Source organism: Vespa crabro, chromosome 10, assembly GCF_910589235.1.
Source record: "Vespa crabro chromosome 10, iyVesCrab1.2, whole genome shotgun sequence".
Lineage (NCBI taxonomy): Eukaryota > Metazoa > Arthropoda > Insecta > Hymenoptera > Vespidae > Vespa > Vespa crabro.
Genome location: NC_060964.1, coordinates 214,048 through 232,314, shown reverse-complemented (window position 1 = coordinate 232,314; position 18,267 = coordinate 214,048). Strand labels below are relative to the sequence as shown.

Sequence of the window (18,267 nt, the reverse complement as noted above, 5' to 3'; positions counted from 1 at the left end):
TATAATTTCATAGAAAGTGCAATGTTACAATAGCAAATCCAAATATTTTCTTATATTTGCGATATTAACATTAAATTCATCGTCCTCATAAATCTTATCATTTTATATTATGTAAATTTTACCATTAGCATATTTAAATATAACAACATTTGTATCTAAAATTAATCTATATCTGAGATTGAAATATATTTTTTAGATTTAACCCTTTCTCTACGAGTGGGTTCTCCGCCGCGGTACTTCCGCTAAACGGAGCGCTGCGACATCACTGCACGCTATGTGACGCCTTAGGTCCCGTCAGTAGCATCTTATGGAGGCCACTGTAGTGGCCCGTAGTAGCTAAAGGATTAAATGATCATTCACCCAAGTCTATCGCGTATATTGTTTTATAGCAAATATAAGTTTTACCGTTATTCGTTACAATTATTAATTATACTCTATCGTGATCGAAATCATCGTTAAATATTTGTTGATACGACTTTGGTCACCCACAATGGTGTGAGTTTATGGAAACTCAAAATAAATAGATCGAAAACTTAAATCATATTATTGGAAAATAAAACAATTTTCGCATATCTTATCTTATATATTCGAACAAAATTTTCCAGTAAATATTGCAACTATATTCTTATCAATTTCGACTCTTCGCGCTTTATAATTTTAACATTTAAGTTAAAAGGCCACATCAAATTTTTATAGAACACGTAAAAACGTTTCTTCCAAATAAAAAATTTTACATCGTTTACATTTTATTTGCATAAGTTGTCATATTTAAACTTTTTAATATTGATGTTATTTTACTTCATCGTCATCATTGGCTTCATATGATTAAATCGATGTTGCAGTTATTAATATCACTTTGAATATTATACAAACGTTTCATATCCAGTATATCGTCATTATGAAGAAAAAGTTTATCGATATTATATATATGAATATAAAATGGTTAAATTTTTATCTTCCTACATTTTCTTAGTAAGCATTTAATGAATTCTCAAGAGCAAAGATTTTGTAGAGTAAAAGGAAGTCCTTTATACAATATTTTTTATGCTAATGAAATTTAGACTTTCGCAATTTTGTTTAAGCAATTCAATTAATACTTCTTTCTGGTCGAAATTATCTTCAAAATTTTTTAAAAGTCCTTTTTGATATTATCATTTATGAGTGCCTCTATTGTTCTTTCCAATAGTATATTCAATAGGTTGAAAGAAAGAAGTTTTCTAGGCTTTCTTATTGTATATTGTTTGCTAGAAGTGTTTATCTTTTTCGTTTAGGTCCTCTGTGGTCCTATTATGCGATAGAGTTCCTAGTTCCTTATGTTATCCTTATTCGTTTGTCTTGCTTTTTAATTTTCTTTATTATTTTGGTAGTGATAGTATAATTTTTTAATGTAGAATCTACAGTATTCGGTAATTTTTGAATTTGCTCATTTTAGGTCGGGTGAAATTTTAATCGTTATTTTTTTTTTTTGTTATTTATGTCGTTGTTCGCACAGAACTTCGATGTTTTCTTCCCTTCGCTCTGCTATTAAATAAAATTTTTATTTAATATTTTAAATTTTATTTAAATAAAAATTTTCGATAGTTAAACTTAGTTTTGACTTTTGAATTTGGGAATTGTGATATTAAGTTTGTATTGATGGGATTAGTACAATATCAATGAAAGTTTTATTATATAGTATTTATAATACGAATATGTTAGAAAATAAGATAAAAACTAAATTAAAACTTAATATTCGCCAAGTATTTACAAATAGATTCTTTAATCACATACAGTGTTTATATATATTTATCATTTATTTATCCTCTGGTTTATTAAATACAAGCGTGTATCCGTATTTACCACAATAATGGCGGTCTTCCATTGCTGCCATGAAAACGCCAGCACCACATTGCTCCATAGGACATTCTCGTCTTAACCGATGGATCTTTCCATTCTCGTCAACGTAACAAATATTGATACATATATTTAAACATCCTATAATAGAGATCAATAGAAAACTATAAACCTTAATACATACTTTGTAAAATTTTAGTACACCAAGCTTGACCTTCTTTTTCTTATGCTTGATTTTTTTAGGCGTTGAGTAATTTCTCTTCTTACGTTTCTTTGCTCCTCCTCGTCAACGAAAAACCAAATGCAAAATAGATTCTTTCTGAATATTGTAATCTGTCAAAGTCCTGCCATCTTCTAATTGTTTGCCAGCGAAAATCAATCGTTGTTGGTCGGGTGGAATTCCTAATAAAAATATAAAAAATGCATTTTTACATATAATCTTATATTTTTCCTCTATATATAATATTTTTACAAAAAATTTAATTTAAATTTACCTTCTTTACCTTGAATTTTAGCGTTACCATTTTCAATAGTATTAGATCCTTCTACCTCAAGAGTGATGGTTTTCCCTGTAAGTGTTTTTACAAAAATCTGCATAATGATAACTTCCTGTAATGTAGTTCCTGCAATAATATCAATTTAATTAGATTTAAGAAAAAAAATCGATAAATTAACAAAAAAAATTAGACTTATTATTTGAATTTATAATATTCCACAAAATATTCTGTTTAATTTTAAATTTTATGTATATTAGTGAAATGAAGATTGTAAAAAATAGTACATATGTATTTTACAAGATATCTTTATTACAATCATTATTTTAATGGTACAAAGGAAGAAGAATAAATTAATAATCAATAGCAAATTATATTAAGTATCGAATTGAATTAAACAAGTAATATAGCATTGATACAGCCATCATTTTCTGAATTATTTGTGGCTTATACATATTTGCCTCATACAACTTTACCAAATTGTGCTACAAGATCTAATTCTGAGATATTTATTTTAATAACAGTACGTTTAGTTAATATACTTAAATTTGTGTACATGGGAAAAATTAGGTTTTTTTACCGCCTATAATCAGTAGACAGAAAGTTGCTTTTAATTCTGAATGCATAACTTGTATTTTTTTTAAATGTAGTACCATCAGTCTAATAAATTTCTCAAATTTAGATAGCTTCCTTCTAAAGTTTCCACTAACAAATGTAATTTCAATGACCATTCTTTTCCGAAATTTTTTCGTTTAGACTTTCCATTTCTCATTATTTCAGATTCTGATTGAGCTTTAACTTTAGATATTGGTATATCCTATTTTCCAATCTTTTAGTTTTTTTTTTAATCATATTAGACAATATTTCTGCTCTTTTAGTCATGTCTCTGTCAAGAAAATATACCGGAATAGTTCTGTAGGATCTGTAAAAAATTGGGCCACCACATAGTCTAAATCGAGGCATAAACCCGGCTTTTCCGCTTTCCGAGTAGCTACTTTAACAATTAAGTTATCCAATCAACCTTTCCACGAATGCCTATTTATATGAAATAGAGTAAATCGCTTTCACAGTTCCATTTGACGAATTCTCTGATATTTACTTTACTCTTTTTTCTTTACAAATCTTGATCTTTTCTTCACTTTCTTTTTCATTGCGATGTTCTTTATTAAAGATTTTGGCTTTGATACCACGTAATGTACATGACATCCATGCTCTGCTCATTTATATGACACTCGTGCTTCTGATTTTCTTTCTATCATCAATATTGAATTTATAGATAGTTCATGTTTTGTAAACAATATATAGTAAACTCATCGACTTGTCTTACAAGTTAATTCACATTTATGATGAACAATCTCACTGTAAATTACAATATTTTATAATCGCCTATCATTTTTTAGAATTCAGATAAGTTAACACTCAATAAAGTGGACATAGAAACAGATTTCTTTAGAGATCTATATCTTTTGTTGATACGCAAACATGCAACGCGTCTTAATTGAAATTGTTCATCATTCCTCATTTTATAATGCTATATGTCAATAGTGAGTTTAGGCGTAATTCTTGACTTATTTTAATGAACAAGATTCCATTATAAAGATGAAGGTTTAAGCGAGAACATGACTTTTTTAGAAAAGTTTTATTTCCTTCGAAAAAATTGTATCAAAAATGATGATTTTTGGAAAATAGTTTATGCATAAAAGTAAAGCTTTTTCAAAACTTTGAGAAAGTCATGTTCTCGTTTAAATCTTCATCTTTAAAATGAGATCTTATTCATCAAAATCAGTCATGAATTACTTCTGGATTCACTGTTGTCGTAAGCAGTGTTTTCGACATTTTTCGTAAAAAATAAATTTTGTTTAATGACGCCTCTTGAAATTTGTGGCAAAAAAAAGAAGTTCGTACTTCAATTAGTGATTTTTATATTATATACGATTGAATGATGTGAAATAGATAATTGCCCGCTTGTTTGTGAGCATAAACCAATGCTTCGGTTTTCTGATCCATTCCAAACGCAAGGAAACAAATCATTGATAGATGATCTCTCTCACTTTTTCAGTTGATATTTATTTTTTAACAATTTCTTCGGCTAATTTTTGTTATAAATATGAAAAGGTCGATCTTTTTTATTGTTTTTGAAAATTATGTAACTGTTTAGTAATATCTATAAAGTAAAAAAATATTTTTTATAGGATTTTTTACAGCTTCGCATAGTGTGAAATTTGCTTAATATTTGATCACTAACATCAACTTCACCTATATTCTTATTGTAATCTATTACTACTGATGGCTTTAAAATTTTTTGTCCGCTATATCAGTTTGTTTTTTCCGTTTCAATAAAATTTAAATTATGCATAGTTGTTAATAAAACAACATCTTTTTTATTTTTTTACTTTATGGCCGCTATATTTGCTGTAGAAAATACGACAGTTTCTTCCTTTTCTGTTTGGAGTAATTTTAATTGCCGAGGCATTTTTTTCTTAGTTATTCTCGCTGTTCTACATCTTATATAATACCCAATATAAAGTCGGTGAACTGTACCAATTATCAATGAGTAAACAATATCCTTTGTACAGTAATCTACTCTCTTTCAACAAATTTGCAACATTTTTGCTAACAGATCTAAATCTGCTATCAGATCAGTTTAGTTTTATCTTTTCCTACATATATTTTAAAATTGTGTATGTATCTCGTTTAAAAATCACACAGTTTTATAAAACTTAGTATCAAATCTGGCTCGATTAGTTTTAATAAATTGGATATAATGTAAATGTCTTTTATTATACATTGCGTCAATGATTCATCAATTGATGTATTTTTATTTGATACATACATGCGAATAAAATTCTTTTTTATTATTTCAAAAATTTTTCGAATTTTTATTAATGGGTCGTTGGAGATATTACTGGAAAAATGTAAATTTTTAGCGATAGAGATAAATCGATTACGGAATATAACATTCTTAAAATATGTTGTGTCTATGCTTTTATCTCTGGTCCAATAACTCTGAATAGTGGGTAACTCTTCATCGTCTGTAATCGGTACAAAATCTGCATTAGTTGCTCCGTATTTGTTTGTTTCCGAAATTATTTTTCTAACTAGTTTTTCATTAAAAAATAATTCAAATACTTCCCTTCTCGACAGATTTTGTGTATTCACAATTACATCGCTCACGCTTGAAAAATCATGTACAATCGGTATATGATTTTGGGGTTTCCATACTTAAACCCTTTGAGTGCTAAATACTCATGGCCTATGTAGTCCATACGGACGACGCGCGACTGGCGCTGACGATCGCCGGGAACTGAATACTTTTTCGCGCAATAGAAACAATTGCCGAACATATACATTTGACCATAGTACACTGATCATTTTTACCAGGCGCGTATTTGCGTCCATAGTCCATAATGATAGCATCTGCTGAGCGCGTATTTGCGTCCATAGTCTATATCGAAAGCTTTCACTGGACGCATATGTGTGCCCATAGCACTCAAAGGGATAATCTCTATTTATAAAACTACCGCGTTGATCAACTTCGCTGTCATCACTCGATGAAATATGACGGATATGTCTTCGAGTATATCCTATTTCTACACTTGAATTCGAATCGTCAGAATCTATTGGGGCAACTAAATTTTATTTTAAATTATAAAATTAGGTTATTTTTTAAATTAGAATACAGATTGACACTACTTACTCTTAACGGCAGTCAGACAGATCTACACAATAATTAACAAAAGTAAAATTTATTAAGAATGCGATGAAAATAGCACAAATGCTCACAAATTGACAGCAAAACATGAACTGTGTCATATATGAAATATTTCGCGGGAGGTGATAAAAGAAAGTCGCCGCAGCTCGCGGAATATTCCGCACTTAATAATAGGAGACGATCCACTTACGGATGCAAAATGGTTAATAGGTATCTACTGAAAAAAATAAATTTTATGTACCTGTGATGGGGAACCTATTATACATATCCAATATTAAAAAAAAATCTTTTTTAATTTTTCAAAATTCCTGAATATATATATATATATATATATATATATATATATATATATACTATAGATGTTTTATATATATATATACTAGTTAGTTATATATATACTAAAAATTTGCGTTCCTTGGACGTCAGATAAATAATATCGAAATATTGACTTCATTGAGTCCGAGCTAGGCATGTCTATATGTTTGTATAGTCTAAGGTTTCCTCAGTACACACTATCTATAGTTTCTACTGGCTAATAAGCAGATTACTCATTATAGATTCGTAGCAGTCCAATAAAATTGTTGAGTATTTTTCGTTTCTCTCATAGTGGCACTAGTGGAGCACAAAAGGCATTGCCAACACGCTGATTACATTCACAAAGTCCTTATTGTAATATCAACTTCAGAACCTCTATCGAACTAGTATACCTTAAATATGAATCTGGGTATAGTGTATTACAGTGCGTTATAAACGACCGCATAATAGAAGATTATTGACTTTAGAACTAGTATATATTTGATTTTTTGTATTTACTTTAAAATAATTGCAAATATCATTAGAATTAAAAGGATTAATTTAATATTTATATAAACATGACTACTTCCAAAGAATTAAGTTTAGCCAGAAAAAATCTTGCAGCTTCATTGGGTGATAATGCAAAAATGTTAGTTAAATTTTATATAATTAATATTTTACGCAATATATGTGATTTTATATGTTATTTATAATTTTATTTGATTGACAGATATTTTGAGAAAATGAAACTCTGGTTTCAAATGAAGGTACGTTAATTTTCCAATAATAAATTTCATTAGCACTATTTAATTTTAATAGCAATTTCTATTTTAGACAACAAAAGAGGAATTCGATTGCGAGGCACGTAACATCATGACAGGAGATCAAGTTCATTTGCATAATGAATTTTTACTTTGTTTATTCAACAAAGTCAGAGGGTTGGCTGTTGCTATACCAAATCGTAAAACAGACAAAGATAAGATTGTTAAAGAAAAAAGGCTTAGGTTAAAACGTAAATATAAAACTGATAAATCAAACTTTGAGGTTTGTTATATCATACTTCATAGAAAAATTATGTAGTTTACAATACAAATGTATGTACAACTTTATTTTTTTTTCTTTTTTTTTTTAATTAGCCAGCAGATATTTATGCAGAGGTACTAAATCAAACATCATCACCAGTTGGGGATGAACCTATAGGAGCAAATAGATCTAGTGCTCAAGAACTTGTGCTACCAGATCGGACATTTGTATTAGCTAGACTTATGCTTGCTGCATGGGAAAATAACATGGATGGTGCAGAAGAAAATACTGCTCATATTGTTATTGCTGCTACTCAGATCTTTATGAAAAATATACTTACTGCAATTCTAACAAACAGAAAAGAATTCAGTATAAAAGAAGGATCATTTATTCATGGTATAGGAAATCCTGTACCTAGTTCATGGAAACGAAATACAGCTTATATAATCCGGTCATGTGATTACAGGTAATTATAAAACATTAAATACAAAATAAACATATATATATATAAATATATATATATATAACATCTATTTTGTACAGTCCTACAGAAATAATAGATCCTTATGGACAAGTTCCATCTACAAGACAAAATTTTGAAGAAGCTGAACAAGCAACTGCTTTTTCATTTGCATGCTCCTTACAAACTACATCTGCGTCTTTGAAACCAGTTAGTATAGCTGATTTACAACGTACACTAAAGGTATAAAATTTATTAAAATTAACATGTTAATATATTTAATTTATTTAATTTAATATCAAATTTTAATATTGTACATATTATGTTAAATATTTTATTGTTTTACATAGATCCATAAAAATCTCATCAGTAACCATACAATCTATGCTACAAATATGGAACGCTTGCACACTTATGCAACACACCCAACATGGGAAGATTTAGAAGCTAGGAATTTATTAAGACAAAAATGTAGAATTTAAAATAATAAACAATATTTTATTATACATGTAAGTATATCGTATATAAATCAATAAAATCATAAGTATTTAAGTGATAGTATAGATAAGATAGATAAATACTTCATATATTTGAAGTGTATTTTAATCATATTTATGATATTTTCTGGAATTTATTTAAAATAAAATAGTTAATAGTATTATTTTCTTATCTTTATATTACGAATTACAGAGTTAAAGCCTGTATATAATTTATCACAATCTTTTAAAAAAGTATCCTTTAAATTTATATATTTACGTATTTCTGTTACATTCTTATTTGAAATTTTCCTGCTTTAGTAATATATTTAACACCTTTGAAAGGTTTATATTTCTCCCCATACATATCTAATCGATTTACTTTTAATCCTGAAACTGCTAGTTGATTAATAGTAAAACGTACCTACAAGAATATGTAACATGTATTAATGAAGAATTAATAAAATAATATAGTAAAAAATACATACATTATAAGTAAAAATACATACATTAATAGCAGGATTGGATTCTGTTATGACTGCAGAGTTTTGAATGGTGATCTGCAAATAAATTACTTTATCGATTACTTAACAAATTAATTATTATAAGTTATATATAAGTGAGTGTGATTGTCATTCAATAAAATGATTTCAATAACAAAAATAACTAAATAACTATGTATTAATAATAGCTATATAATTATTGATAATAGCTTAATAAGTTACTAAATGTTTTTTTTTTTAAATAAATCATGTAAATTTGAATAATTTAAAAAAATTTTTAATATATAGTAATATATAGTATGATCAATTACAATAATATATAGAATACAATATCTAAATGAAACCATAACTCTTTTTGTACAATATTATCCTTTTTTCTAGATTTTTAATGACATTTTCACATAATTGCTATTCAATTTTTCGCCAAAAAATTGGGCGATCTTTTCGGTCAATTAATATCCCTATTTCGTGAAGGAATTTTTCCCCTGAACTTTGATTTTATTATATTTCATATAATTGTAATTGATCATACTATATATTAAAATAAAGATTTTTAAAAATTGTTTAAATTTAAATAAAACATTTTAATTTAAAATTTGTTAAAGTTTAAACTTAAATTTTAACTTTTTAAAATTCTAAAAAAAAATTATTAAAAAAAATGGAAATTTTGCAAAGGCTCCCTAAGTAGAACATATAAAATTCATATGGTAATCAACATGTTAAATATAATTTTACGGGAATAATTTGGTATGTTTAACTCACAGATCCTCTTAAATTCGGTAATTTAGAAACATCAATCCTTCCAATGTCCCAAAGCAATATCTTATTAACAGGGTCAAAAGAATATTTTCCTTGATTTGGAGTTAATGTACAATTTAATACTATTTTTGGCATTGGAATTTCTAACACTACATTTTCCACCTAAAATAAAATATGATTCATTATAACTTCTTAAATGCTTTTCGCAAACAAAAACTTACAGTTCTTCCAATGGTTTGTTTTGGTCCAACAGTTATATCTAATCTACCTCCACCAGGTTCCTTCAGGCTAATATTATGTCGCACATATATTGGAATTGCAACAATATTTTGTGATCCTATATGGTAAGCAAGAAGTCGAAAATTACCATCCGGAGGAATAAAGGACAATATTCTCTCTGACTGAAATGAAATATATATATATATATATATATGTGTATGTGTTAAATATGAAACAACTATATTTGATATATCTACATTAAATAATAATTTCATAGCAAATATCATATCATATATGTCATATATATCATATCATATCATATGTACATACCTCCCAACGTTTAAATCTAACACAAGGATGAAAACTGACATCATCAAATAATCTTGGATTTATAAAGGAAAGTGTTAAGTCTGGCATACCACTTAATTTTATACAACAGTCAATCTGAAATATTAACATCAGAAACAAATATTAAATTTAAAAAATATAGGCAAGTTATCATACATACATACATAGCCTTGTATTTCTGCAAAAATTGTTGATCCAGTTTTATCAATTATAGCATCTACTTCTTCCACAACATCAAAATAAGCTTCATTATTTGTATATTTAACTCCTGTTCTTCTCCATGGAACATTAGATAACTGACTGCTTGGTAATGTTGCACTAACACTATATATATAATACAATGTAATTTATTAACTATTTTTTTATAAAAAATATATTTATATATTACAAAAATTTTTATATAAAAAATTTTTAATATATAAAAAACTAAAAACGATAAATCATAGAAGTCTGAAAACTGAAGATTATAAATTATACAAAAATTTGAGATAATAATATTTTTACTTACTTTGATTTACCTGTAACAGTATTCGCAATAGTACGCAAAATATTAGGAGGTTTAATCAGTTCTTTCAAAATATTGGATTCTGTTGCCAGTGGGAATCCATTATCTAACATCTCATCTAGTAATTCATATACTACTACATAATTTTCTTTAATAATAGATTCTGTGCACTCACTGAAATAATCTTCAAAAGTATCCACTACTCTATGTAAAAATTCAATAACAAATAATGGTGGAACTGAAATATAATTTTTAGGTAATATCTTTTTAATATTTGGAACTTTGTTGATAGAATTGTAATAGAATTAAGACTAACCTTCTGTCATGCATACTGCTACAAAAAACATATTACACCGATATATACTAATAAGATAATGATGAGGTGTAGCTATCACAGGTGGTGTATCTTCGAGAGAAAGAACTCTTCGTTGTTGATCAAAAAAATAATCGCATAGTGATCGTGCAACGGCACTTTTCCAATGTTTTTCCATAAACACATCTCTGTTTAATAAAATATTTTTCTATATTATTATTATTATTATTATTATTATTATTATTATTATTATTATTATTATTATTTATATATATATAAATAATATATATTATATAATATAATAAATATATATATATAATAAACAATAAAATGAATGAAAAATGAAACTTGTTTCTATTAATTATACATGTCATATTGAATTCATAAGTTAAAATATTTACGTACCCAGCAGAATTAATAATAAAAAGGCTATGTATCATTTTTCTATAGTTAGAAACTAATACCGTCCAACACTTATTTTACACTGTAATTTTACACGATTATTTGTAGATTTTGTTTTATGTTGTCCTAACCTATAATAACTTATGATAGATTCGCCATATGTTATATATTGTATTAATACACACTATAGCCATCTTCTAACAAACTATTAGATGCAACAGCGTATAGCGTGGAAATGTTTTTCGTGGTTTTATATTTTGTTGATATTATTATACTGCGAAAAGTAATATTTATATGATTATTATACATGCAACAAGCATATAACGTTTATTTCAAAACAAGCAAAGATATCAATTGTTTCATTATTATAATTATATATAAATAATGAAAACAGTAGGTAAAATTTAATATATGCGTGTGTGTGTATTTAAATTTTTTACAGTTGTTAAAAACGCTCTATCTTAAAAAGAAATTAAGAAGTTATAAATACCAAAGTTTAAACGTTGTTCAAAATTCAAAGTTTTTATATAAATAAAAAATTTTTTTCTTTAAAACGTAAGGAACATTTTAACCCACCTCGACTAATTTTAATAAAAAAACTTTCCGTAACATTAACTGTACCGTAACGCAGAGTTGTCACGGCAACGTTACCAGAGCAAATTTGACTGCATTTGCTACAGTATAGATTATAGAGGTGAATTATTTGGAATATTTTGTTAATTTTAATAGTAAATTTATCAATAATAGAATAGACAAATTTTTCATTATATTATCTTTAGATGAGTCAAATTTATACATTTATATTCTATTATAGATCAATATTCAATTGGAATAGTAAAACAATAAAATGGTTAATTGAAATATCTAATCTTGTAAACTCTTCAGAGTCCATATAATACATTTTATCGTTCGAATAATCTATTTTGTGATTTTATTTTCATAATTAGAAGATTTAAATCTGATATTTATCTAAATAATTTCCATTATTTACACGGTTAGTTTATCGCGCCGAACTGTGACGTCAGATAATTTTGGAGTCTGATTGGCTATCTATAAGAATCGAATAGTAGAATTCCATGTTGAATTTTTCGATTACACTATATAACTACTATTATGGGAACCGAATCGAGCAATGCGATTGTTTCACAATTGACGAAACCTTACTATTTTATATGGAAAATGTGTGTAGCCATAGGCTGGCTATATTTAACTTTTATATTGCATATTTGCTTTTTCTTTTTACATTAAATAATTTACAATATTTATTATTATCTTAATTTTAAGATTTTAAGATAAGTATAGTCATTTAACCTTTAAAGTTAAAAATATAAAATAATTTATAAATCTTAAAACAATAATCTATTATCTTTAAACTTGCAATTTAATATTTTTAACTAAACTATTAAGACATCTTATTAATAAACAATTAATTTATTAATATAACAATCAAACAAAAGTTAAGAACAACATATTCTGCTTTGTTTACACTGTTGATCGAATTCTTGATCAAAGTGGTCTAGTCCATTTCGAATTATAACGGAGTCATGAATTAATCGTGCTCAACTGTGATATTTGACAGGTGTATTTCCATTGAAATCATATATATGCAATTTTTAATTGATTATAATAGTAAAACGTCTTTAAGTTAATTTTTATATAAACTATTCGATTGTAGAAAGATGGATAAATATCAACTTAGCAACAATAAATTTTAAAGAATTTTAAAATTCATTCATGTCAATCATATTTCATCAATAGATAGGTAAGATGAATCTAGGGAATATTGATATTTATTTTTATATTACAATTATAATAAAATAAAAATTTTATTACACAGATTTCGAGACTTTTTCGAATTCTTTAAAATTAAAATTTTCATTTGATATTCAATTAATATATAAAGTCTTCCATATAAAAACAAACTCTAAAGATTGCGTATCATTTATGTATTATCTAAACAAAATATATTAGATAATATTGTTTTTCTTAAACAGCACACCATTATATTTTATACTGATGGAAAAAGGATTATTTTCTACAATTTTGTTTGTTATTATATAATAAAAAATATGATTATGTATCGAAAGTATTCAAATATATTATTTAAAATGTGATCAATGCATTAAAAAAGTATACCTCTTTAAAGTATATAGAATGACTCAACTAATAGAAATTAAAAAATTGGTCTGCCATTACAAATGTTTTTATGTTACGTGTACTCATTACTTGGATGAGTTGAGAATCATCTCATTTCTTTACGAAATGCATTGTTGCGCCATTAATAATAGTCGCTAGTATAAATAATAAAAAATCGTTATATAGATAAAAAAACGGTATAAATAGAAAAATATCGACAATGGAGATTAATGTTTTCTGTCAATGTGCAATTTATTTAAATAAATTAATAAGGGCAGATTGATATTTGACTTTGACAATAAATACATACATCTGTGTACTATATTATTTGCATTTAAAAAAATAAATTTTATAGTAATATCTGTAGACTTAATAATTAAAAAGCTTATTAGATACTATATAAGTATTAAAATCTATTTATAACTAAACACTCTCTTAAAAATATTTAATTAAATATAAATAACTTAAAAATATTTACTTAAAAACTTAATTCCTTAGTATCTTCTATATCCCAGTCACCTAAATGCTCACTCCATCCATCATTATCTTCAGATTCTTGTAATGTTACAGTAGACAGTTTTACATCAAATATGCTTTTCGAACATGTCGACAAAATCTCCTTCTCATCTTGTACATGTAAAACATGTGTCTTTTTTATTATAGGTTCCATATCCGTGAAAAAATCATAATCATCTATTGTACTCTTCATTGACTTTGAATGTTTTATATCTAATTGTGAAATATCTGACATTTCTATTTTTTTTGTGTATTTATTTACTTCACTTTTCGTTATACTTGATGGTGAGTCTAATACACTTGTCATATTTGGAGTTGCTATTTGTGTTATTTGTTGTATATTTTGTACATTTTGTACATTTGATTGGTGAGAATCTATATTTGCATCATGTGTATCCCAGTCAGACCAAGTACTTTCCTCATCAACAAATGCAAATGATGACTCCTTTTTATCTTCTCCGCCATCCGGAGATAGACGTTCTGGTAAATGCAATTCTATTTCACTCATATCTATTGGGGGAATTGTGTCAGAGTTATTATTTGTAATAGTAGATACAACTTTATTTTCTTTCTGTTCTTTTATCTTATTTGGTCGTCCATCTGTAAATAACTTTGCTCTTTTTCCACCAATTACTGTTGCTGCTCCTAAAATAGATACCACTTCAGCTAGTGCCTTTAATGTGGCACAAACAAGGTGATCATTGGTATCTTTTATACCAACTAATAATTCAGGTAAGATTTGAAACTTCAATTCATCAGTTTGAAATGTATGTATAAACGATTTGAAATGTAATAAAAGTAGTAAGCGGATAGAAACATCTCTTATACAAAACATTTGCAGAAGTCTTGGTATTAAATAAGTCTTAAAAACTGGTGTAGAAAACACACTGTTTTCTATATCATCATTTTCATCTGTAATATTATAATGAAATCTAAAAAAGTTATATATTTGGTATTTGTATGAAATAAAAATTATTATATTCTATAGCAGCAGTTTTCAATTATTGGAAAATGATAGAATCTAATTAAAAATGACAAATACTTAAAGAGAAGATTATTAAATAGAATAAACAATAAATAATTAAAATTTTCATGTTTAGTGAACTGCATATCACTATGCATTTTAAATTAAATAATTCTGTTTTACAGTATATATTGAATGTTATAAAATAAAATTACAATGGCTTTTTACCTCTTGGTTTTAAAACATAGGGTAAAAATTTTACTTGAGCTGTTTGATCTAATAAAACTATTCTTGACAATAAAGAACGACCAAGTTGTTCAGCTACAACATCTTCGGGAAAAGCTTTTAAATCGTTCACCAAATTTCTAAAGAAGCAAATATATTAGTTTTGTTATACCCTTCATATAATCATTGTTTAAAAAAACTTACGTAAAAAAGATTTCTTTTTCCTCATTAGTTTTTAATGGTAATTCTTCAAGAAAATCATGTATTTTTATAAAATCATGTGTGAAAAAAGGATGTTGAAGGACTTTTGATAATTTACATCTTACAGATGCATCTGAGCTTTGTAGATTTTCTTTACAAAACTCTTGAAATTCAGTTAAAGCTGGTATATTATCTACAATAAATACTTATAATTTAGAATCCATAAAACAATGTCACCTAATTCTTAATTTTTACCTGCATGTTTCAATTTTAAAATATCTTCAGCTAATACTCCAAATGCATAAACATCAATAGAAGAAAGATTTCCAGAATCAATTAATGCATTTATGTCTTCGTTCGGGCAAGTTGCTCTTTCATATCTATAATTTCTTATTTTTTGATAATAAGTTGACGTTGCTTCAGAAAATTTACATAGATATTCAAATCCACCTAATTTCCAACATCCTTCAGGTGTTATATAAATAGAACCACTGCATACATTGTTATGTGATGCTAATGCTTTTTCATGAAGAAATACTAATGCACAAGCAATGCTATATAAGCCAACACAAATTTGAAGAGCATTTTGTGCATCAATTACTTGTATCAACGGTTTAGCCTCTTCTGTACATAAAAAGAATTTACTACCCTTATGCCATGAAGAAATATATCTTAAGATACAAGGATGTCGATGTAACATTAAGTTCTAAAAAGAGAAAAGAGAACAAGGAAGTTATTAATTTTTTTATCATATAATAAAAATGGATATAAAAAAAGGTATTTACTATTTATTTATAACACTATTTATAATTATATTAAACATTTATTTATATAGTACGTTTTTTGTATAATTTATGCAAATATACTTATGAGAACTCTGAAAACAAAATGATGAAAGACAACAATTTTTACTAATGATTATTATAATTCAGATGAAAAAAATATAAAATAAATATAATAAATTGATTGATGTCATGATCAATCCCTTGAAGTAAAAAAAAAACAGAAGAACTAACTTTTGCTATTCTTTCCAAAGGGGTTGGTCTTCCGAAACTTGCAGTATAATGTAAAGATGGTTCACTATTAAAAACTGATACTTTCTGAGAATTATAGTTTTGAACATTTGCACTATATTGTGTCCAAAAATCCGTGACTTCAATAGCCTTCTCATCTATCTCAATCCCATTGAGAGCACTTTTTTCATTCCCCATTAAATAATTATAGTGCAAAACTTTTCACTTATAACCGTTAAGATAATGAACAATAATTAGTTGCGTTTTATATCAAATGAAAAATATATTCATATAATTATAATAATTAAACAATATTTAAATTATATTTCTTATGTTATGACAAATGTTAGTAATAGGTTAAGATATTTTGCATGTAAAATGTGGCTTTTTTGTAGTAAACAAAAAATTATAACAATTTTTTGATTATTTTATAGCAACTATTATTTTGTAATTATATTACGTTTAATTACTATTAATTCTGAATTTTTTTATTATTATAAAAGCTTTAAACAGCCACTAAATATATTGTGTAACTAATGCTTGTAACATCTTTGAAAGTTGAGCAGCGTGGAATGGAGATAAAGCTTGCAACGCCATCACAGGTTATATTTCCCTAGTGAGAAAGTATAGAATATTCGTAAGAAAGAACTAAACAAAAAAGTAATACTTTGTATAAAATAGCATTTAGATAAATATAAAATTGATTACAAATTTTCGGTTTAATTCATATAATTTTTCATTCAGAAACTTCTTCTTGCTTTTTATTAATATGATTAAGGTGTTATTATATTTTTTATGTAGCATAATAGTGAATTATTTGATATATAGATGATTATGGTTTGGAATATTCTTTGTAGTTTATTAATATAAACACACAGAACAGTGTATGTAGAGTAAGTGATGGGCTGGTAGGGAGGAAGAGAGGAAGAGAGGAAGAGAGGAAGAGAGGAAGAGAGGAAGAGAGGAAGAGAGGAAGAGAGGAAAAGAGGAAGAGAGGAAGAGAGGAAGGGAGGAAAGGAGGAAGGAAGGGTAGGAAGGGGAGATATATATACACATATATACATATATATATATATATATATATATATATATATATATATATATATATATATATATATATATATAAATATTAGAAATATTTAATTTTTTTTTCGAAATTCATAATAGTTTGATAAAAAAATTTTTGGAAATTGTTTTTTTTTTGTTAAAATCAATTTATTATCTTTACGAAAAATAATATTTATATAATCATAAGCGATATTTCGTATTGCAATATATAATTATCTATTATAACTAAAATATTATTTATAAATAAATTATATAGTCGTAGTTTTATTAATATCTTATTATTAGATTCTATCATATTAGGATGATATTATAGTATGAATATAAAATTTAAGTATGTAACATTATACAAATAACAATAACTTACATTCTGCTATGATATTTTTCTATTACGTATAACCTTTATTTATACTTATTTTTATTAAACTTAAGGAATCTGCAGATTCTACATTTAGAATTAAAATAACTTTTAATGTCGATATGGTCAATGATGAAAAATATATAGAATATTTGTTAACAATTCTATTGAATCGAAAAAGTTTCTAAAGGATGCTAATTTGTTGAGCTCATTGCGACAGAAATTATTTTGTGAATTTAAAGCAGACTGGTTATATAGTATATATATGGATTTCCAAAGAATTGCAGCGCTGACAGCTCGACTACCTCACCGCATTGCCGTGGAAGGGTGGTTTTAATTACCCCTTCCATTGCAGTAAAACCAACCCCGTTAGTGGATTTATTTAGTCACATTACTATCTCCATTCCTCCTACCAGACATCCTAGTTGTATAAAGTACATGTGCTTCG

The 18,267-nt window shown here is 26.3% G+C and overlaps 3 protein-coding genes and 3 pseudogenes across 4 annotated transcripts; 1 reads left to right on the top strand and 5 right to left on the bottom strand.

The window, feature by feature from the left end:
- Window positions 1-1,740: 1,740 nt before the first annotated feature.
- LOC124427382 lies at window positions 1,741-6,238 on the bottom strand (annotated as a pseudogene).
- LOC124427503 lies at window positions 2,620-3,548 on the bottom strand (annotated as a pseudogene).
- Window positions 2,620-6,511, bottom strand: LOC124427502 (annotated as a pseudogene).
- Window positions 6,512-6,543: 32 nt separating this feature from the next.
- LOC124427381 (transcriptional adapter 1-like) lies at window positions 6,544-8,542 on the top strand. Of its 2 annotated transcripts, XM_046970252.1 has the most exons (7): window positions 6,544-6,982; window positions 7,064-7,100; window positions 7,168-7,377; window positions 7,470-7,822; window positions 7,900-8,059; window positions 8,167-8,325; window positions 8,507-8,542. In XM_046970252.1, the coding sequence occupies exons 1-6, from the start codon at window positions 6,912-6,914 to the stop codon at window positions 8,296-8,298; spliced, it is 963 nt and encodes a 320-aa protein (XP_046826208.1). In that variant the 5' UTR covers window positions 6,544-6,911; the 3' UTR covers window positions 8,299-8,325; window positions 8,507-8,542. The 2 variants fall into 2 exon arrangements, with proteins under 2 accessions (XP_046826208.1, XP_046826207.1); XM_046970251.1 differs by lacking the exon at window positions 8,507-8,542 and having other exon boundaries at window positions 8,167-8,474.
- A 32-nt stretch (window positions 8,543-8,574) lies between these two features.
- Window positions 8,575-11,655, bottom strand: LOC124427380 (AP-3 complex subunit mu-1). The gene is made up of 9 exons (XM_046970250.1): window positions 11,345-11,655; window positions 10,943-11,127; window positions 10,630-10,864; window positions 10,286-10,445; window positions 10,104-10,217; window positions 9,776-9,955; window positions 9,558-9,716; window positions 8,802-8,852; window positions 8,575-8,716 (listed from the first exon to the last, which is right to left on the bottom strand). The coding sequence occupies exons 1-9, from the start codon at window positions 11,377-11,379 to the stop codon at window positions 8,582-8,584; spliced, it is 1,254 nt and encodes a 417-aa protein (XP_046826206.1). The 5' UTR covers window positions 11,380-11,655; the 3' UTR covers window positions 8,575-8,581.
- A 1,759-nt stretch (window positions 11,656-13,414) lies between these two features.
- On the bottom strand, window positions 13,415-16,992 carry LOC124427478 (protein-associating with the carboxyl-terminal domain of ezrin). Its single transcript, XM_046970443.1, has 5 exons — window positions 16,400-16,992; window positions 15,639-16,089; window positions 15,387-15,576; window positions 15,186-15,322; window positions 13,415-14,905 (listed from the first exon to the last, which is right to left on the bottom strand). The coding sequence occupies exons 1-5, from the start codon at window positions 16,592-16,594 to the stop codon at window positions 13,956-13,958; spliced, it is 1,923 nt and encodes a 640-aa protein (XP_046826399.1). The 5' UTR covers window positions 16,595-16,992; the 3' UTR covers window positions 13,415-13,955.
- Window positions 16,993-18,267: the final 1,275 nt, after the last annotated feature.